This window comes from Hemicordylus capensis, chromosome 1 (genome assembly GCF_027244095.1).
Source record: "Hemicordylus capensis ecotype Gifberg chromosome 1, rHemCap1.1.pri, whole genome shotgun sequence".
NCBI classification, from domain to species: domain Eukaryota; kingdom Metazoa; phylum Chordata; class Lepidosauria; order Squamata; family Cordylidae; genus Hemicordylus; species Hemicordylus capensis.
The window spans coordinates 432,587,188-432,610,214 of record NC_069657.1 but is presented as its reverse complement, the minus strand read 5'-3'; the positions used below and the strand labels follow the sequence as shown (position 1 = coordinate 432,610,214).

General features: G+C 46.1%; 1 protein-coding gene across 1 annotated transcript in view; it reads left to right on the top strand.

The window, feature by feature from the left end:
- The first annotated feature begins 7,610 nt into the window (after nt 1-7,610).
- The window catches only part of FBLN7 (fibulin 7), a 35,045-nt gene continuing 19,628 nt past the window's right edge, over nt 7,611-23,027 (top strand). The window contains exons 1-3 of the mRNA XM_053313486.1: nt 7,611-7,948; nt 12,887-13,046; nt 16,552-16,722. Of these exons, the coding sequence (XP_053169461.1) occupies nt 7,874-7,948; nt 12,887-13,046; nt 16,552-16,722 (406 nt within the window). The 5' untranslated portion in view covers nt 7,611-7,873. The remainder of the gene's footprint in view (nt 7,949-12,886; nt 13,047-16,551; nt 16,723-23,027) is intronic.

Genomic DNA, 23,027 nt, shown 5'->3' with positions numbered 1-23,027 from the left:
TCGTGAGCGGGGAGAGCGGGCTTAGCCCACTCTTTCCGCTCACAGCTAGGAACCGGGTCTCACTGATCATGAGACCCGGTCCATAGATCTATATTGTAGAATCATTGTATTCATGTTTTCTAGAGAAAAGAGAAGAAGAGATACCAGGTACCCTGTCAGTGAAAGGGATCTAGTGTCATTTGGGGGGTGGGGTGGGGTGGGGGGTTCTCAGGGATTTCTGATGGCATCAGTGATTCACAATTGACTGTTGCTTCTTGGATAAACACAATGCATCCCTTTGTTGAGATCCCGGACCACCACTCTGATTTCTGAGTTTGTGTGCCCACTGTGTGGTCAGGGGTGTAACTATAATAGGGCAAGGGGAGACAGTTGTCTGGGGGCCCACTGCCTTGGGGGGCCCCCCAGAGGCAAGTCACATGACTGACTCCCCCAGCCGCGCACCCGCCCAGGGTCCCTTAAGTTGTATTCATCCTCCGAAACTGATGTGAGTGTTAAGACCTGGAGCTACCAGAACAGCATGTCTTTCTCTAGTATCATTAAAGTATTTGCATCATCCACAATTTACAAAACCTTTAAAAAAATAATTTAGGATGATGTTCTGTTGTGGCACATAGGTGTTTCTGTGTGTGTGTGTGTGGGGGTGCATTTTAAAATCTTGTCTCTGGGCCCACTCCAACCTTGCTACACCCCTGTGTGTGGTGTCAGGATCCAGAATTCTGTAACCTTTGGATTGCGCTGAGTAGCCTACAAAAATTCCTTTTGTGGGCCTAGCTCCTAACTTAGTCCTTTTTCCTTTGGGATGTATGAGTAAGCCGTGCTTCCAAAGACACGCAAATGCATCATGGATGGCTTATGACCACGTCAAAGTTCATATGGTGTTGTTCCTACAGCCTTTGTGTGCATTCTGTTTTGTATGTATGCAGCAGTCATGATGCCTTCTCCCCAGAGTTTCTGTGGGAGGTATGCATCAGCAGGCATGCATACTTGGGTGCTGTTTTGTCTCCCGAAGTTCTTGTAGTACCCACTGAAGTCATGTATCATGCTGTTCCATGGCGAACCTTGTGATTATAGCATTGTTCATAGCCTAAAGAAGCCCCTCAATACTTTGAAGCAAATAGCTCATCATCTTGTGGAAGTGTTCTGGAGCTGCTGGTGTGATCCTGAATGGTAGCCTTTTAAAACAGTGGCATCCAAAGGGAGTGGCAAAGATTAGCTCAATGGAATTAACAGTTATTGGAATTTTTCAGAATCCACTGCGAGCATCCATTCCGGAAAAGCATTTGGCTTTGCCTAACTGCCCCAGAGTGGGCTCCACTCTGTATCCATGGGATATAGTTCTCTTTCTTTTTCCGTGCAGATGGGTCAAATTGTCATAGACACATACTTCTCTGTTGGGTTTGCTGGTGATGACCATTGGAGCACACCAACCTGTGGACTCACCCAGAGGTTCAATAACTCTCATTCCAATAATTTCTTCTTGCTTTTTCTTGACTTTGCCAAGGAGGAGAATCAGTACTGGTCTGAGAACACTCATGGGAAATGGTTTAAGATCTAGCTTTGATTTTATCTCCTACAGTGATCCTCATCTTGTCCAAACTTGGAAACGCATGGGATGCTCTGTCTGTGGATTGACTGCTAACTTAATGCTAGATGTCTTAGGGGTTCTTCCAGTTCTTTTACCACAAAATAATTTGACTGATTTCTCTCATACTTCACAGTCATATTGCTAAATTTTCTCCACATGCTCCCTTCAGATGCTTATCTGCATCTAAAAGCCCATGAATGTTGTCTACAAACAGCCAGTGATATAACGGTGATATCTGCCCCTGAGACCATCTTGACTCCTACCGGCTGTCCATCCATCTTCACTTCTGTTGTCCACATCCTCTTTCTAGTAGTTTCATTCACTGACAGGGACACAAGGAAACTTGATGGGCTAGTTGAGATTCATTTGAGTACTACACCAGCAAAGTATGCTTTTGCAAAATGTCCTTTTTTCTTGCAGTTGCAGCAAACAAAATCTTTTGCTGGGCTGTGTGACCCTTAGGTAAAGTAAAGTGTGCTGTCGAGTCGGTGTCGATTCCTGGCGACCACAGAGCCCTGTGGTTGTCCTTGGTAGAATACAAGAGGGGTTTACCATTGCCTCCTCCCACGCAGTATGAGATGATGCCTTTCAGCATCTTCCATTATAGCTGCTGTCCGATATAGGTGTATCCCATAGTCTCGGTAACATACCAGCGGGGATTCGAACTGGCAACCTCTGGTTTGCTAGTCAAGTTGTTTCCCTGCTGCGCCATTAGGCGGCTTCCCTGTGTGACCCTTAGGGATATTTTTTGGGTGCCACAGGGCACTTCCAGGGAAAGGGAAAGTCATCGAAATTTGCTCCTACCACTGAACCAGCAGAGGAGCTGAGTTAGATGAGCTGTTCGTACCACTAGCTCTTCTCCTGTTGCACTGGTGTAGTCCGGATGTCAGCCTGTGATCTCGTTTTGGATTTGAACATTCCAACTGGGAGGCTGGACATTCTCTCTGGCACACTGCCTGAAAATGGAAATTGGCACAAACATATCCCATGGAGGGGGGAATGCAAATATTATTGAGGGGTTGGGAACATAGGAAGTGGCCTTATCCTGGGTCAGACCATTGTTCAGTCCAGCTCAGTCTTGTCTACCAGGGGTTCTCAGCAGAGGGTACTAGTACTCCTAGGGGTATTTGACGGGCTCCTAGGGAGTACTCCGAGCCCTCCTCCCTCCCCATGCTGCAGTCATGCTAGTTGTTCCCCATCTGAGGATTGCCAGCTTAACTGTAACACTTAAATTTGTGTCTTTATGTTTTTGTATGTAGAAGGAAGCTGTACAGAAATATACAGGAAGCTGTATAGAAGGAGATAGGATGGCATGGAGTGCATTGATCTGTTAGAGGTTGTTGATTTTTACCCACAATACAGTAGGTAAAACAGCAGAGCACTAAGGAATGCGAACACACTCCAGTTACAGAGTAGGTAGCAGAGGATGGTTTGGATATTGCAGCTATTTAGAGAAAACACATGGAGATCCTTGTATAACTAAACACTAAACATTTATTGGTTAAATACACTTAGACAGGAAAGACCTATATCTAATCTAAAGGACTACATAGTGGATAGGTAAGGCAAGAGAGAGAGAGATGTTTCCATCTGCTCTCTAGGAGGAAAGGAAGGATTGTGACTCAGCACAGGAAGTGCTGCAGAGTCAGTTCAGGGGTCATAGAGTAGGGACAGATAGGGAGACCCTGACTCACTGTCTCTACTCCCAATGCCCCTAGTGGTCATTAGGATAGTTGGTGCAAAAGGTCGATGCACTGGAAGTTCATCTCCAACATGATCCATAGAGTGGACTGAGAGTCGGACACAACTGAATGGATAAGAAGAAAGTATATAGACACATGCATCCACCTAATGGCGCAGTGGGAAATGACTTGACTAGCAAGTCAGAGGTTGCTGGTTCAAATCCCTGCTGGTATGTTTCCCAGACTATGGAGAACACCTATATCAGGCAGCAGCGATATAGGGAGATGTATCATCTCATACTGTGCAGGAGATGGTAATGGTAAACCCCTCCTGTATTCTACCAAGAAAACCACAGGGCTCTGTGGTCGCTAGGAGTTGACATTGACTTGACGGCACACTTTAGCTTTATATACACACACATAAATGTTATAGTTATAAGATGGGCTACTCCAGTCACTAGCTTACATCCCAACAGTTACCCATAAGCAGTATTATTGAAATCAATGGGGATACTTATGAGTAACTTAGTCTGGCTATAAGTCAGCAACTGGAGTAGCCTGTCTCATAAGTATAAGAACATAAGAACAGCCCTGCTGGATCAGGCCCAAGGCCCATCTAGTCCAGCATCCTGTTTCGCACAGTGGCCCACCAGATGCCGCTAGAAGCCACAGGCAGGAGTTGAGGGCATGCCCTCTCTCCTGCTCTTGCTCTCCTGCAGCTGGTACTCAGAGGCATCCTGCCTTTGAGGCTGGAGGTGGCCTATAGCCCTCCGACTAGTAGCTGTTGATAGACCTGTCCTCCATGAAGTTATTGAAGCCCCACTTATAACATCTACATATCGAAGCCTTATAACATCTACATAAGAAAAAGGCCTGCTGGGTCAGGCCAAAGGCCCATCCAGTCCAACATCCTGTTTCATTCAACGGCCAAGCAGGTGCATCTGGGAAGCCCACAAGTGGGGGGAAGTGAGCACCTGCCCTCTCCCATTGGTGTCCCCTAGCACCTGGAGTTCAGGGGGATGTCACTACACCCACCCACACACAAAAATCTCTTTGGAGTACCTGATCCATCTATCTGTTGAGAAAACATTATGTACTCCAGGGCTGGAGACTGTGCTATGGGCTCTTAATTATGCCATCCCTATAGCTGAAATGGCACAAAGCTGTAATCAATGCTTCAGTGAAATTAACTCTTTCTTCAGTTACTGAGCCAGATTCTCAGCTAAGGTATGAGAGCATCACTCAAGCAGAGTACATGTGTATTTACACCCAACACAGGTCTAGAGATTTTGTTAAGTTCACTTACTGTGATCAGGAAGGGTCCGTCTTCAGGTGCCACCCAGGTCAACTGGTGGTGACCTGGGATCGGGCCTTCTCAGTTGTCACCCTTAGGCTGTGTAATGCGCTCCCCACAGACATAAAGGGATTATCATCCTTCAGGAGAGCCTTGAAGAGCCATCCTTTTAGCCTGGCGTTTAATGATATTTAGTTTTATTGTTAATTTTAATCTGCTTTTAAATGTTTTTGTAATGTGAATTAGTATGTATTTTTTTATTTTAGTGTAACTTGCCCTGAGCCACTTTAGGAGGGGTGGTATATCGATTTATATATTTATTTATTTATTTATTTACTTATTTATTTTTATATTTTATATCCCGCTCTTCCTCCAAGGAGCCCAGAGCGGTGTACTAAGGTTTCTCTTCACAACAACCCTGTGAAGTAGGTCAGGCTGAGAGAGAAGTGACTGGCCCAGAGTCACCCAGCTAGTTTCATGGCTGAATGGGGATTTGAACTCGGCTCTCCCCAGTCCTAGTCCAGCACTCTTACACCACACTGGATCCTTGAATGGATGGATGGATGGATGGATGGATGGATGGATGAAATTAAATACTCTCTGCTTGATCCAAGTGGAGGGAAATATTGATCTCGCAGACTGAGGGAGCCTGATCCCGCCCACCAATAAAGGCTGGAGCCAGGAAGTAATGCATTATCTTATTAAACCTTCCAACAACTTAGGACAATATTATTATCCACAAATTGCAGAGGCAAGCACAGGATGTTGGACTAGATGGGCCTTGGGCCTGATCCAGCAGGGCTGTACTTATGTTCTCAACTAATGGCGCAGCGGGAAATGACTTGCCTAGCCAGCGTGCGGTTGCCGGTTCAAATCCCTACTGGTACCTATATCGTGCAGCAGAGATATAGGAAGCATCATCTCATACTGTGCAGGTATAGGCAATGGTAAACCCCTCCTGTATTCTACCAAAGACAACTACAGGGCTCTGTGGTCACCAGGAGTCGACACCGACTAGACAGCACATTTTAGCTTTAATGAATTAATGGCAGAGGCCACAGTTGCACAGGGGGACTTTGCTGGAGATGGAGTTCCAGTGCATTGACCTTTTGCACCAACTATCCTAATGATCACTAGGGGCATTGGAAGTAGAGGTAGTGAGTGAGGGTCTCCTTACCTGTCCCTGCTTACCAGTCTACTCTATGACCCCAGCTTTGACTCCCCAAGTCCTTCCTGTAGTGAGTCAGAGTCCTCTTCCTTTCCTCCTAGAGAGAAGGTGGAAAGATCTCTCTCTCTCTCTCTCCCTACCATTATGTAGCTGATAGATAGGATCAGTCTTTCCTATCCCAAATGTATTTCACTAATAAACCTATTTAGTTTAGACTCTACAGTGATCTCCATGTGTTACTTAAATAGCTGCAACAATTAAACTCTGCACTCTAACTGGAGTGGGAGCTTCCTCGCTACTCTGCAAAATAATCACACAAACCCCAACAGACTTTTCATCATTAAGAACATAAGAACAGCCCTGCTGGATCAGGCCCAAGGCCCACCTAGGCCAGCATCCTGTTCCCCACAGTGACACATTCAGTCGCTTAGCCATTCCACAGCACTAGCAGCTCGTCCCAGGAATGATGATACTGACTTACCTCACAAGGGTGTTGTGAGGGTTAGACTAATTTTTAGAGCTGAAAAGGAACCTGGAGCTCCTCTAATCCACCCCTCTGCTCAGCGCAGCAATCTGCTAACAGCATCCTTGACTAGGGACCTCTGTCTGGAAACCTCCAGCGAAGGAGAGCCCACATGAGACAGACTGTCCCACAGTTGAACATCTCTTATGTTTAGGACATTCCTCCTAATGTCTAGCCTAAATCTCCTCCCTTGTAATTTGAAACCTCTGGTTCTAGCCTTGCCCTCGGAAGTAACAGAAAAGTCCTCTCCTCCTTCTATGTAACAGCTCGAAAGATATTTGAAATCAGGTGGCTATTATCTCTTCAGTGGGGATGGGGCTTCGCATGCAGAAGGTCCCAGGTTCAGTCCTTGGCATCTCCAGGTAGGGCTGGGAAAGACTCCTGCCTGAAACCCTGGAGAGCTGCTGCCAGTCAGTGTCCAGAGCTGCTCAGCTTCGGCCCTCCTGCAGATGTTGGCCTACGACTCCCATAGTCCCTACCTATGGGCCACTGTGGCTGGGGATTATGGGAGTTGTAGTCTAAAAACAGCTGGAAGGCCAACGCTGAGCAGCCCTGGTGTAGACAGTACTGAGCTAGATGGACCAATGGCCTGAGTCAGGATAAAGCATGAACCTCTGTACTTGGTAAAGCTTAAGGAGCAGGGAAGTCCAAATAGTCGCAGACCAATTGGGAGCCTGCCAAGATAACAGACAAATCACACTCATAAAGAAAACCAAAAGCTACCACATTCTCACCTCAAACTGAGAGGTCATTCGCACAATCAAAAACTCTGTTTTACCCGAGTTTGGGATCTGTATGTGCTCCCAATTTTCGGTTGAATGGAAGCAAGGTAGGAGGAAAACCTGGGCAGAAGTGTTTGTGTGGAAGCAATGTAGGAGGAAAAGCTACCCAGGTTTTCCTTCTCCTTTGCTTCCAGGCTAAACATACCCAACATCCTCATACTTATTAGGGAGCGAATGTACGTGAAGCACTTTGAACACCCTGAAGTGTACACGTGGTAAAGAAATCATTAGCTCTTTCACCGCTTGACAAGCCAAAACAAATACATTTCTTTTGCAGGTTTTGAGTCCCCTTGTATCTCCCAGCGCAAAGTATGTCTTTGAGCCCTCGGACTAAATATCAACATCATATCCGTAGCTATTGGAATATGCACGAGGAAACATTCATATTTTCCCACTTGACATGCAATTCCTCAGTGTGAAAATGGAAACCCAGACTTAGCACAAATTAGGCACACTTTCTGCCTATACCCGTCACTGTGTGGAGCAGCAAAAATCAAACAAGCCAGTTGCCCAGTAACAGCCCCAAATCTTAGGTGTTAGTTTGTAAGATCTCAGGAGGAGGTGGAGGTGGGGGAGCAAGAACAGCTCCTCTGAGGGAGCATGCTGTTGGCAGCCAAGAAGGCAATCTACCAAGGAGGAGTTGAAACTGAGCCTTTTTTTTTTTTACTCTTTGGAAAATATTCCGTGTGATGCTGCAGCCGCTTCTGATCTGGGGAAGGAGCTCTGCTGACTCTCCCCACTGATCTCCAGTCAGTGAAACTTGACTCTTGAGGAAACCACTTAGCAAAACTCTCCAAAGCAACCCAAGAAAGAGATTTCTCTCTTGGAATAACAGGAGCATGATTTCTGCACTTCAATGCAGTCTCTTTCTTCTTTTGTGCCTCATGGCATGCCAGGAATCTCACGCCTCTCAGGTACGTCCTCATCTCATGCTGGTCTCTCTGGATCAATAACCAGCTGGTTTATTGCATTGGTATGATATTCTTTTCCCCTTATTGGGTTTTTTTTTAATGAACATTAGTAGCTTAATAATTGTATTTGGAAAAATATGCAGTGCATGCATGCATGGATCAGCTCTCCTTGACAGTTAAAGAAGTGACATATCTTTTAAATTGCCATGGAAAAGATACTGCTAAAAGGGATTTCCTTCAACCACATTTGTACAACTGATCTTCATTAATGCTTCATCAATTGCAACATCTTGGTGGTGTTTGGAAATAAATTTTAATTGAAATATTAACTGGGGGGGGAAATGCTAACTTTTCTAGATCTCCTTCTGCTTTCCTCTGACTCTTATGTAAGATTATGATTGCTAGTCTGGCGTTTATATGTATTTTCTTCATTTCTTCTTTTGAAGAATTGCCAAAGATTACAGACTGACATCCTGCATAAAGCTCAGTCTCCCTCGTAACAAAATGTGTGTGCAGTTGTACAGGACTGCTCTCGCACCAGATGCAAGAAATGCACCAATGCAAATGCACAACAGATGGCCACTAATTCTGATGGCCATCCGTTGCGCATCCTGTGTAAGAGTGCTTTTGCACGACCGTACACATATTCCATTACAAGGCAGATGGAACACTGCACATTTTGTTAGCCACACTATATTGGGTGCAATCAGTAGAAGAAACGTAGACAGTAAGACGGGCAGAGATGGATTACAAAGATAAACAAACATTATCATCATCATCATCAGTCATCATTATTAAGTTCAAGTAGTAATCAGTTCTTCATCAGCAGAAGTCTGAAGAGTTCATTGTTCACCGTTCCCTCCATGCAAGCCGAGACCAGAGTGCCCAGCCTGGGGCCTCCAGATGCAGAAGGACTACAAATCCCATCACCCCCAGCCACAATGGCCTTTGGCATCAGGGGACCCCAGGGGGTTAGGAACCCCTGGTCTAAATGAAATGTAGAGTGCGGCTCCAGATGTGATTACAATAAATAAACTAATGTAGCTTATTGCTGGCTGCATTTCTTGCACTGTATTGGTTGGTTGTGCAATGGCAGACCTCTTATTGGATGAGGGGGAAAGCCCAACTTGTTTTCAATTAAAACTTGCTTAAACCAGTCCAATCAAGCAACCACACAGTTCTGCAATCACCTTGCTTGCTGGAATAGCAACAGGACTGAGTGAGCTGTTCAGCAGCAGCAAAGTTTATTATGGTTAGCTGTACTGCAGCCGTTCAGGTTAAAAATAACCCTTTAACAAAGAGCTTATTATAGAAGTATGCCATATTCCTTCCTTTTTTGCCATTTGCTGCTTGCTACATATGATAAGCGCCTTGAACACGTAATAATCTCCTCTCCCTTTCCCCTCTTCCAACAGCACATGCTTATGTGTCATGTAATTAGGTGATTACTCATTCCAACGCTTCAAAAAGCCAGGTATATTGCATCTATGCTCACTCAGCTTTTGCTGGCTTCTGTCCCAATACAATACTTCTGCTAAAGTTTTATCCTAGGGAAATGGTGCAAATCACATGAAAAGCTGCACCTCTGTGCGTGCCTGTGAATGGCTGGATCACAGGAAGGAGGAAAGAAAAAAGTCTTGTTCCACAGATAACATTGCTGTGAAGATCAACCCTTATATTCTTTGACTGCTCACTACCTGTGCAAGCCAAAACCATAGACGTCACCAGGAGCATGGGGAGGAGCACTCCCCAAGGAAGTAGCTCACCCCACACCAACCCCATCTATCTATCTATCTACCTACCAACCTACTACCGGCCGCATTAAAAAACCTCCGTTTACGACAAAGAGGTTTTTCACACAGGGCTTTAAATTTAAAAGCCCTTTACCTCACATCTCCTCTGGAATGGAGGGTGTGCATTCACATATCAGGCAGATTTATCCCCAAAGTCCCTGTGAACTGCTGAGGAGCACTTTACACAAAATTCGGGTTTTTCACTGTATGAGAGTGCAGCCCAATTTATATCCAGGGTAAAAACATCCCCTTTTTGCATTGGGTTTTTGGGATAACTTTGAGTTTGCAGTAAAGCCGCACTGAAAACTCTCAGTGAAGTGTAACTCCCAGGTGCTTGCAAATAAGCTTCTGCATCAAAATGCATAGAAATTGTAAGTTAAGGTGTCCACCTTGACTTCCAAACCATGTGTGCAGTAAACACATTCTACAGTCTCACATGTGGTGCTTACTTACAATTTGACTTCTAAGGGTTTTCAAGGGACTCAGTACTACAGGTCCCAGCACTCAGACCAGGAAGCTCCTGGTTAAGGGGTTCCTCAGGGGTAGTGCATCTAGGTTGCATGCAGAAGTGTCAAAGTTCAACCTCCAGCTGAGAAAGAATCCTGAAATCCTGGAGAGCCCCTGGCAGTCACTGTAGACAATACTGAGCTAGATGGACCAAACATCTGACTCAGCCGAAGACAGCTTCTTCATATGGCCTGGCCAGGGGACTAAAAACGTGGCAGTAAATGCCACGTTCTACCCTCAGCCATGGCAGTAAATGCCACGTTCTACCCTCAGCCATGGCAGGAAATGCCACGTTCTACCCTCGGCCTGATAGATTCCATTCTGGCTCCACCCCAGGCTTATATACTCACTGGTGCAAGGAGCATCTCTTCCCTCGACCAAATGCTGGGAGGGGGTGATCTTAGCTGTTTGCCTCCATTAAGATGTGTGCTTCCATTTTTAATTGATTCAAAAAAAGGTGCCCCAGAAACCAGGAGTTTGGGAAATGTAAGGCATATACTCAAAAGAAAAGTGGAAGCAGACTACACTGGCAGGCTGCTACTGCCACTGAGTCTGGTGAGGAGAGAAGGGACCCACTGGCAATCTCTTGCCCCCCCAACTTGGGGGGCAATTACATTCCAGTTTTGGAAGCAGGAAGGGCACAGGAGGATTCCAAGGAACAGAGCAGACATTTATGCTCCCCCCTCCCACTGTGGCCCCTCAAACCACTAGAGGTTATTTATTTATTTATTTTTTAAAAAACTATAAGCCACCATTTTCTACCTGTTCATTTGTGGTAGCTAATAACAAAATTTCAAAACACAATATAAACACAATAAAACTTGTGTTTTGGGTGCTATACAAATGTGTTAAATGAATGAATGAATATAAATAGAACAGAACACAGGAGCTGACAATGCACAAGGGTACATCAGCCTAGTAATGTTATGTGCACACAGGTTGCACAGTTTGCACAACTGCCCACATGCCACATCACCTTGCACAGTATGTCAGCCAGATATTAAATGGGACAATTGCAGGAAAAACCTGCTGAAAAGTCTTCAGCTTTCATTTAGACTTGAACAGGGAGGGAGAAGGCCTAAGATCAAGGGCAGGGATTTCCAGAGACCTGAGGCCACCACTGAGGAAGCCTGCTCAAGCAACATTGACAACTTGTGCTTCAGAAGATGGTGCAATAGCCAGAGAGCTTCTCTACACAATTTCACAGGCTGGACAGCCCTATATGGGAGTAGATGCTCTTTCAGATAGCTTGGCCCTAAGCTGTTAAGGACTTCAGAGGTCAAAATGAGCACCTTGAATCGTGTCCAGAAAAACACTGGCAACCAATGTCGTTGCCCCAGCAGCAGAGTGATATAAGTTGAACAGCATCCTTCCTGGCATCCTGGAGTAATAACGTGAATTATTGGGAAACAGTCAACACAAGCAAAGACTTGCCTCATCTTTGTTTCCATTTGGCACTTTCTTTCGAGTACATGCCTTACAGCAATGTTCCCTAAACTTCTGGTTTCTGCAGCACCTGTTAAAATCAATTAATAATGCAAGTCCACATCTTAATGGAGATAAGAAGCTGAAGATTGTCCCCTCGCAGCTACTATTTGCATGAAAAGCAGATCTGGGGGCAAAGAGCAGTTTTCGGGAGGAGGCCATTTCTAGTGGGAGAAACCCATTGCCACCCCCCAGCCCCCATTTCCACAGTTTTGATTCCGATCAGGCACACAGGCCTGCCAGCTGATTTTCAAAGGCACTCTTTTTATGCACTCTTAATTTATGCACAATTGTGCAAGAGCGCTCTTGACAAAAATACATGAATTGTGAAAATGCAGTTACAAGTCTTATTTCTGATGGCTGTCCACAACGCCACTAAATTTGCACCATTCTTGCTTTTTGTGCAAGAGTGCTCTTGCGCACCTGTGCACACATTCTGTTGCAAGGCAGATGGAACATTGCGCAAAAGTTCCAACGTTCATTGAAAGGAATAAAGGAGATTGCCTCAAAGGTTCAGTGTCCACTGTTCAATTAAAAGGTCCAGTGTTCAATGAAAGGAACGTTCAAAGGAATGTTGCGCCAAAGGTTACTTTCTGACACAAGGCAGATGGAACGTTGCACAGTATCAGTGGCTGTTGCTTTTGTTTTCTTTTAGATTATGAGCCCCTTTGGGACAGAAAACCAATTTCTAATTCCTTTTGCCATGTATACCATGATAACTTTTTTTGGTGTTGAAAAGCAGCATATAATTAAAATAATAAAATTAAAATAATAATTATGACGATGACAATGATGATGTTATGATGAAACCCCTGCTAACTTGGCAAAGAGGCACCTTTTAATGTGGCGATTCTCTTTATTTAGCAGGGGGAGAGTAACTGGTCTTATCCACCCCCAGCACAGTACCTCCAGTGACTGTTGCTGGTGTCTATCTTGTGTTTCTTTTTAGAATGTGAGCCCTTTGGGGACAGGGATCCATCTTATTTATTTGTTATTTCTTTGTGTAAAGCCCCCTGAGCCATTTTCGGAAGGGCGGTATAGAAAATGAATGAATGAATGAATGAATGAATAAAATGATGATGATGATTATGATGATGATGGACGACGACAACGACGACAATGATTCGCCAATCCAGTGCTGATTTTTGTTTTACAGAACTGCATGAGCAAACAGCAGCTGCTGGCTGCCATCCGCCAAATGCAGCAATTCTTAAAGGGGCAGGAGACACGATTTGCAGAAGGAATCCGCATCATGAAGCACCGGCTGACGGCTCTGCAAAACACTGTGACTAAAGCCATTCCAGATTTACAAACTGGTAAAAAAACAAAGAAAACAAAAAAAAACCCCAAACCTTAGCCTGGTGAGGTAACACAGGGCGCTCTTCCAGAAAGTAATGTATTCCACCCCAGCACAAATTTGTAAGATTGCGCACACATTCTAGGACCAACAAACGGAAGTACTTTTTCACACAACACATAATCAACTTGTGGAATTCTCTGCCACAAGATGTGGTGACAGCCAATAACCGGGATGGCTTTAAGAGGGGTTTGGATAACTTCATGGAGGAGAGGTCTATCATCGGCTACTAGTCGGAGGGCTACAGGCCACCTTCAGCCTCAAAGGCAGGATGCCTCTGAGTACCAGTTGCAGGGGAGTCACAGCAGGAGAGAGGGCATGCCCTCAACTCCTGCCTGTGGCTTCCAGCGGCATCTGGTGGGCCACTGTGTGAAACAGGATGCTGGACTAGATGGGTCTTGGGCCTGATCCAGCAAGGCTGTTCTTATGTTCTTATTTTCTTAAGATACTACAAGTCCACCGATGCAAAAGGACACTTTGTAATTTCTTAGCTCCATCTGCTGACCATCTGTGGAAAAATATATCTTTTCAACTTATAATAAAAGTAGCACTGCAAAAACACAGAAGTCATTCCCACAATCAAAAACTGTGTTCTACGCAGGTTTGGGAGCTGCATGTGCTCCCAGTTTTCGGTTGTGTGGAAGCAAGGTAGGAAGAAAACCTGGGTAGAAGTGATTTTGTGGAAGCAAGGTAGTTGGCAAGGCTACCCAGGTTCTCCTCCTATCTTGCATTCACACAACTGAAAACTGGGAGCACACACAACTCCTAAACCCCGGTAAAACACAGTTTTTGATTGTATGAATGACCTCACAGGTCAGGGTTTTTTCCAGGGATTGTCAACAAATGGAGGTAAGAAATTATGCAACTTTTTTTAACATCATCTGGACTTCTCATAATATCTCTGGACAACATTTGAGCTCAAGGTGGAATAGATTAGAAGAGTCTGGGGTGTTATGTATCTGACTGAGGAGCTAAGCCAGAGACAGCACTTTGGTAGAGCTAGGTAGAACCATACAACCTGTTGAGGCTGTCCCAGGGGTGGAGCCACCATTGGGCGAAAGGGTTCAAAGAACCCAGGCCGCCAATGGTGAAAAGCCGCCGAGAGAGCCCCGCCTTGTGTGGCTCGGGCTCCAGAGCGAACTCCCCCCTCCCATGCCGGGGCTGCCGAGAGCCCTGGCGAACACTTCACCAATTACTTCAGGCAGCTCCGACTGCCCAATAGAATGTTTTTCCCTTCCTCTCCCTGACGCGCCGAGAGTCACATGACAAGGGGGCGTGGCCTGGGCTGCATAGAGCCCGAACGAGCTCTCGGCGCGTCATTTCAGGCAGGGTCAGCTGCCTAATAGGACGTTTTCCCCTTTCTCTCATTTTCGAAAGGAATCCTTTTACAGCATGGGTAGTCAACCTTGGTTCTCCAGCTGATGATGAACTACAACTCCCATCATCCCCAGCCACATGGGATGATGGGAGTTCAACTTCAGCTGGGGAGCCAGGGTTGCCAACCCCTGTTTTACAGGGTCAGTTTCCTTTTAGGGAGAGAGTACTCGAGTTTTGTTGGGATTTGCAATGTCTTTTTATGTACAAAGGTACATGCTGAGCATTTGGGAGCACCCAGGCAAGCAGTGCTAGGAACATAGGAAGCTGCCATATACTGAGTCAGACCATTGGTCCATCTAGCTCAGTATTGTCTACCCAGACTGGCAGCGGCTTCTCCAAGGTTGCAGGCAGGAATCTCTCTCAGCCCTATCTTGGAGATGCCAGGGAGGGAACTTGGAACCTTCTGATATCTTCCCAGAGCAGTTTCATCCCCTAAGGGGAATATCTTACAGTCGCCTCCACAATGAAGGAGGTCGGTTCCACTTTGCAACTGCAAACTGCCTCTGAATCTGAGAGAGCAGAGCCATCCTGACTAGTAGCAGCCATTGACCATGGAGTGACTTTCTTGGCAGAGAGCCACTGTGTTGTTGCCACCTCCTCCAGGCATTCCCCATCCACAAATACTACTACTACAGGTATCCATATATCACTTTTCGAGTGAAAAATGGTCACATAGAAAAAGAAGATTATTTCCTATCCCAGAAAGGCTCCCAATCTAAAAAGAACAGAAGGTAAAACAGCCACTGGAGGGATGCTGTGCTGGGGTTGGATAGGGCCAGTTGCTCTCCCCCTGCTAAATATAAGAGAGTCACCACTTTAACTGACTTTTGCTCAGGTAGCAACTGATATCTTTGCTAACTGAGCAAAGCTGCCTCTTTGCTCAGTTAGCAGGGGCTAACTGGGAGTTTTCCTTCATAGGGAATTTATATACATCATAGTCTGTGGAAGAGGAGAGCTGCTCTTCTGGTAGCAAGCATGACTTGTCCCCTTAGCTGAGCAGGATCCACCCTTGTTGCATATGGATGGGAGACTAGAAGTGTGAGCACTGTAAGATATTCCCCTCAGGGGGTAGAGCCTCCAATCTGGGAAGAGCAGAAGGTTCCAAGTTCCCTCCCTGGCTTCTCCAAGATAGGACTGAGAGAGATTCCTGCCTGCAACCTTGGAAAAGCCGCTGCCAGTCTGGGAAGGCAATACTGAGCTGGATAGAACAATGGTCTGACTCAGTATATGGCAGCTTCCTATGTTCCTAAATAGTCGTAAGCTCCTGCATCATTGCCGGGGCCCAACAAGAAAGTTCCCATTTGTGGATCATGGATGGATGGGACAGCCAGGAGGAGGCAGCATCGAAGAGGGCCCAACAGAGGCCATTTTTCCAAGGGCCTCTTCAGGCCTGTTCCCTGCTGAGTGAGCAGGCCCTGCTCCATTTCTAAAAGAACATGGAGGATCTTCTGCAGAATACTGACAATGGTGATCTTCCCTTTTCTGTCCTGAGAACTTCTAAACAAATGACGACTAGTATGTGCATTCAATGGGTGGCTTCAAACACAACCTGGCACAAGCCGAACCATCAGATCTCGGAGCCTGGTGATGAGCCCAACTTCCAGTGGGAAGGGGCAATGTGCTGACATTGGTTGTATCATCTGAACAGTCAGTGTTGGCACATTCCTCACAACTTGCAGTTCCAAGCCCAACGTCTGGAACCAAGAACTGAAGTTGGTTACAGATGTCGGGTTCAGAACCACAAGTAGGGGAGAACATGCTGACATTGGCTGTTCAGCCAATACGACCAATGTCAGCATATTGCTCCCACCACCAGAGGTCAGGCTCACCGCCAAGCTCTGGCAACCAATGAATTATATGATGCTGCACAATGATCAATCAACAATTATCACTAGGGAAGGCAACCTTGGCTCTCCAGCTATTGTTGAACTACAATTCCCAGCAGTCCCAGCTACGATTTATTGTGGAGAGCCAATATCATGTGCACAGTAACCCCCACACAAGGTGGTGTGAATGGTTGCCCTAGTTCCTCTGGGAACAGCTAGCCAAATGCCTTCTAACCTCTATATTCCTAACTGTGCTTGCAGTCTCCTGTCCTGTACTGGAAGCCCCTCCTAATGGCAAAAGATTTGGCACCAAAAACATGGTGGACCATGAAGTCCATTTCACCTGCAATCCTGGATTTCAGCTCCTCGGTTCCAGCTCTCGAGTGTGTCAGTTGAATGGCAGCTGGACTGGAGAACTTCCTCGGTGCAAAGGTACTTTGCTCTTTTCTTCCCTTGGTCCTGGCAGAATAGAGTTGCCTTCCACCAGGTTGCCAAACAAACTAGTACATGATATCGTTGGAAGATCACCACCAAGGCAGCTGTGCTTATGTAAAGTGTTGTTCCTGATTAACATGCATGGTTAATGCCGCAGAACAACTAATCAAAGTTGGTTCCCCCCCCCACTGCTTAATTAAATCTGACATTGCTTCCTATTCACTTTATTGCCCCTTCTTTAGCTTAAGAAGCCAGTTAATTAAGCAGAACGATGGCCTTCTTCATAAAACACCTTAGATGACCTAGGGGCTATTCTCACAATCAGGGAAAATTGAGCTAGGAAAGCCTAGCCCGATTTTTCCCAATCGTGAGAACCACCGGGCTCGGCTGCGAGCCCGGTGGTTCTCGAGCGGGTAACCCGCTCAAGTACCCCTCCTCTTAGCCCGGGTTTGCGGAGCGAGCACTCTGCAAACCCGGGCTATCTGGTCATGAGTAGCCATGGCGCGGCTCTGCGCCACAGCTACTTCTGAGTAGACCCCCAGAGGGGAGGTGAAAAGCTGCCTCCCGGCTCCGGGGGTCTCCCCAGTATGCCCTGTGTGCTCATGCCCCCGAGCTCCCCAGTCCCCGCTGGCTCCATCATGGAGCCGGCAATCGTGTGGGCAGCCGATACAGCCGCCCAGGGCTCCCTCGCCGCTCGTGTGCAGGGAGAGCGGGCTTAGCCCGCTCTCCCCGCACACTGCCCCAAACTGGGTCTCACTGATCGTGAGACCCGGTCCCTTGAATGGTGTCACTGATTCAGACCCTTGGCCTGCCTAAGAGAGAATAGTTAGTATTCCGCTCCTGATTATCCCAGCCTCTATTTCCTGCCTAAGGGAGAACATAGGAAACTGCCTTATACTGAGTCAGACCTTTGGTCCATCTAGCTCAGCATTGTCTACACAGACTGGCAGTGGCTTCTCCAAGTGGCTTCTCCTTGCAGGTGCGAGTATCTCTCAGCCCTATCTTGGAGATGCCAGGGAGGGAACTTGGAACCTTCTGCATGCAAGCCCGCAGGTGCTCTTCCCAGAGTAGCCCCCATCCCCTAAGGCAAATATCTTGCAGCGTTCACATGTAGTCATCTCTCCAAATGCAAACCAAGGAGGACCCTGATTAGCAAAAGGGTTAAGATCAGCTCTCTTCCTAAGAGGCTTTAATTTGGCTTGTACTCGGTTTTGTGTCCTTGAACCCCTTGCATGAGCCTCACTGGATGTTTCAGTACCAAAAGTGGGATCAAAGGTGCTCATACTTTTGCCTTGCACTCAGTTAGTGGAAATTAGCACTCCCACTTTTTGAGGCACCAGTTGTGATGAGTAGTACCCATTGGTGAGCTTGATGATTATCCAGGGAACAGAATTAAATCGTTGCAGAAGAACCACACAAAATGCCTGTCTGCATGGCATGGTCAGGTGGCCTTGGCTTGGGTGCTCTAAACTGACCTTATTAGAGCTTGTGATAAACAGAAGTAAGGAAGACATCACTAAGGAATGTATGGCTCTAGTCCCAAATATTTTACAGATGTGCCTAAAGGCATGAAATCCAGATCACTTTACAGATAATTTATCCCCGAACCTGCTTCTGTTCATGCACTTAAAATCTGTAAGGTCTTTGTATATGCTTATTTTAATGACTTTGCATCCATGACTGTTTTAATCACTCACGCTGTGATTTATTTTATGCGGCTGTTTTGTGTATTGCATTGGTTATTATTATTTTTATTCACTGTATGAGCTTGTTAGCTGCTCTGGGCTTGTGCTTGCAAGAAAGGGCAAGGTATACATTTTTAAAAGCTTAATTGGTTATTGGTAGTATGGTGAAGTGATTTTGAACTTGCATAGTCTATGCCTCCAGATTCAAAAGTGCAATCTTGTGTACACACTAAATGAGTTATATGCGAGTCATTTGGGTTCCATGTGACTGGGAATCCATTGTGGTTGAAGCTGAAGATCGAAGCGTAAATCAAATCATTTAACAGACCATTTATTTCTAATAACAGCGTCTGAAAAAAAAAGACTAGCATGGCACAAACGTAGTCATTGGATTCCGAATTCCAAATAAGTAATCCTTGTTTGGAAACATGCCTTTCTCTGCCAATATGTTTTTGATCCAGATTGGCAAACACACAAATTATACATAATTACCCCCATTAAAAATTATTTACTGGACGAAAGGCTGTTTGGTGATGATGAACAGGAATTTGGATTAACACACACATCTTTAATTCCAGAAGAGCCGTTGTGTTTATCTATCGCTGCAAGGAGACAAGACAGAGTGCTCTGCAGCAAACAGCCTTGTGCAAGAACCACTGCCTGTCAGAGTAGGCAGCACCCAACTGCTAGATGGACCAATGGGCTGAGTAAAGCCACTTCCTAGCTAGAATACATACAGCACAAATAGCAAGGGATGCCATGCCATGTGCCAGGTCAAGGGAGCGTTGAAAGACAGGAATTCCCCCAACGCCACTGTGGGGGCTTTAAAAAAGATTAAGGGTCCTTTTAATGTAATAATGTATGAAAACAGTCTAGGTCTGTCATTGACCGAGGCTGTTCACACAATTGGAAACTGGGTAGGACAAATGTCCTACCCAGGTTTGGGAGCTGTGCACATGTTACGCCACAATGCAAGGACATTGTCAGGGTAGCGGGGACCAAACCTTTATTTCTTCACAGCTCAGCAGATACTCTTATAAGCTTGTTGCTCTCTATCTAAGCCACACTAGAACTATTCTGGGGTTTTCCCAGAGTCCCACTAGGCTTTCCTTGTTAAAGTGACAGCACCATATTAACAATCAATACTAAGGCGCTTTCCAGAGCAGCTGCTCAACAGCAGCAAAATGCCTCTGTGCAGGCAAGTCGCATTGAAAATGTAAACAACAGAGAGAGCAGTCTCGTGGAAACTAACAATCCAAAAAAACTGCAACTTCCTTACACCGGATATACGACATTCTAGCTCTATATTGCAGCGATTAAATTCGAGACAAGGCATTGGCAATGTGAACGGCACCTTGCTGTCCGTGTAGGGACTGTGGTGTCACAACTCAGGAAGTGTGGAAGCACACCTCTGAGATCTGACATGACCCCCTTGCAGGGTCTAATCTGGAAAGTTCCTAACAAAGCCTTAACCAAACTGGATTGCATTTCCATTCCTTTCACAAACGCTCCCAATCTTTGGTTGTGTGGGAGCAAAAAATTAGGTGGGAGGAGGGGAAGAGATCATGTGGGAGACAGGAGCTGAGTAGGATAGATTTTCCTTAGTCAAAAAATGGTCAAATGCTGGGTATACGAAGACGATGAATATTTATATACTGCTTTTTCAACAAAAGTCCCCAAAGCAGTTTATATTTACATATATGGCTCAGACTTCCTATCTCCAAAGGGCTCACAAGCTAAAAAGAAACATAAGATAGTCACCAGCAACAGCCACTAGAGGGATGCTATGCAGGGGATGGATACGGCCAGTTGCTCTTCCCCTGCTAAATAAAGAGAATCACCACTTTAAAAAGGTGCCTCTGCTTTTCTCAGTTAGCAGGGTATGAAAGCTGGGGTAAGACAACACTGCTCTTTCCAGTCTCCCACACAGTCACTTCTTCTTCTACCCATTTAGTTGTTTGCTCCCACACAACCAAAAATTGAGAGCACGCACAGCTCCCAAACCCGGGTAGGACACTGGGTAGTTCACACTTTTTGTTTGTGTGAACAGCCTCATTATCTAACACAACAAAAACAAAACAAAAAATACAAATTTCACACATTTCCAACTGGTACTCTGGGCTCTAGGGTTCCTTTTGGACTTGTCTCCCCAGAAATCAGTGGTGGCTGAGCTCTCTCTCGCTCACCTCATATTAACTCAGAAATAGAGAGAGAAGGAATTGTTCCCTGTCTCAGAAGGACTCACAATCTTTTTATTTATTTATTTATTTAAAGGTATAAGGAAAATACCACCCAACAGTCATTGGAAAAGATGCTCTGCTGAACAAAGACAGTTGTTCTAAATACAAGATTGCCACCACTTTAAAAAGTGCCTCATTGCCCAGTTAAATGCACACATTAAAGTGTATGTTTCAGACGAGGGTCTGTGAGGCAAATCCCCACCTCCCACCCCCCAAAACGGCAACCATTTTCCTGACACTAAAAAATGTTAATTTGATAAAAGATTCCTGCCCTGGTCTGTGTAGCTTCAATTTTCACACGCTCCTCCTTAGGGTGCTTCGATCTCGCAGGCCCCTGTACAATGCTGGTGCTGTTTGTTTAAGGGAATTCCCAGCACATTGTGCAAAATGCTAATGAGCTATTGAAGCATTAAGATACACCCCCTGCTCTGCCGTCTGAACCGAGGGCTACAGCTTTCCATTGTGGGTAAGAAGATGGAAGCTTCTAAAGAGATTAGGCACTAACCCAACGGGCAGCCTCGATTCAAGCGAGAGGCAGGAATAAGGACAGTGAGCCATACAATTGGCTGAGGCTCCCTTTTACAATATCTCCCTTGGCATGAAATAGGGTTGACCCACTGGCTTCAGTGAAAGAAAAACCTGCATTTGTTCCCTTTGGGACACCTGGGCAGTAAGGGTTGCTCGGGTTCCAGTTTCAACCTGCGTCACCTCCTCCTACTGCCTAGCCCAGGTGTTAGTGAGCCACACACACACACACACACACACACACACACACACACACACACAGGTGAGAGAATCCCCTCTCAATGGAGAGTTCAAGGGCATCAGGGACAAGGGAGGGGGTGTGGCAACTCTTTGGCTGCCTGTTCAATCACTTCATGGTCTGGTGACCCCTGATTATTTAGAATATTCTCCTGATGAGCAAGAGAGCTTGGCTTCTGGCAGATGTAAAGCCATGGCAAGCCACGAGGCATTCACAGCCTGCTCCTCCAAGGAATTCCACCGAACTCATTATTCCGAGACATCACACTCCAGCAGGGGAAAGTGAAAGGGTGCTTTTGACAAGCAGGAGGAATTTGGAAGCCGTCTGGATCATTCTTACAAATAAAGCCGTTTAATGGGGGTTTGCCTCTTCTGTAGAGCATCTTTTACAAATTTTGATGTTTCAAAATTCTGAGGAAAGGGCCTAACCTTGTGGCAAACATTCCTGGTGTATGCAATTTTTATTTTATTTTTGGTCAACACAGGAAGCCCTTTTATTTGGCAATGTCCCCAATGGGGCAAACTCCCCCTCGCCAAATTCAGCATCTGACTCAAAACACCAGACTACTTACCTCAAAACTTGGGGAAATAGCTCCATTTATTCCAAGCCAAATCAGACCTCATCACCCTCCCAGTAATGTCATCCAGAGCATGCTTAGATCCAGTCTTTCCCCAACCCTTGCCCCAGTAAGCCTTCAAATTCCTTTTCTTCCCCCCACCCCTCCCACCCCTTATTTACCTTCTAGCCTCTCTGCCATCCTCCAGCCTGCTCACCTGGCTTCCTGCTCCTGTGGCAGCAATGGAGGAAGTGCGGGGGAAGTCTTCCTTGTCTGTTCCTCACTCTGGCATCTGGCATGTTGTTACAGCTGCAAGCCAGATGCCAGAAGCACTAGAAAATACTGTATTTACTCAAATCCAAGACTAGGCTCCCCCCCCCAACTTATTTGATGTTAGAAATTAAGAGATCATCTAGTGCTATTGCGGTTGTAGTAGTGTGTCACTGAGCAAAGCTGCACCTTATAAAGTAGTGATTCCCTTTTGTTTAGCAGGGAGACCGCAATTGTCTCTATCCAGCCATAGCATCCCTCTAGTGGTTGCTGCTCGTAGATGAAGATGAAGTCCATGTTTCTTTTTAGATTGTGAACCCTTTGAGGACAGGGAACCATCATATTCATTTTTCTGTGTAAAACACTTTGACAACAAGAGTGGTGTATTAGTAGTAGAGGCTATTCACAAGAGCATGCAGAACCAGGCTAAGGGAGCGGTTGTGCACGCTCGTGTGAACTGCTGAGATTGGGCAGCAACCCCATGGCAGCAAACCCACCTAAGCAGTCACCCTCTTAAATGAGGGTAAGGGAGCATTTTTGTAATAGTGTGGCAGCTGTGGCAGCAAACTCGGGGGAGGGGAGGATACCCATAATGCACCGCGCACTTGTGCAGTGCGTTATTGGAGCTTGGGGGGGAATGTGCAGTGGCACATCCCAGCACCCCAACCCCCAGAGCTGCTGGGAGTGCAGATGGTCAACTGGGTGGGCAACCCACCCACCCAGGGAAGAGAGTTCGGTTGTCTTCCGGGAGGGCGAGTCAAACCCGCTCTCCCTGCAGACCTCCACAG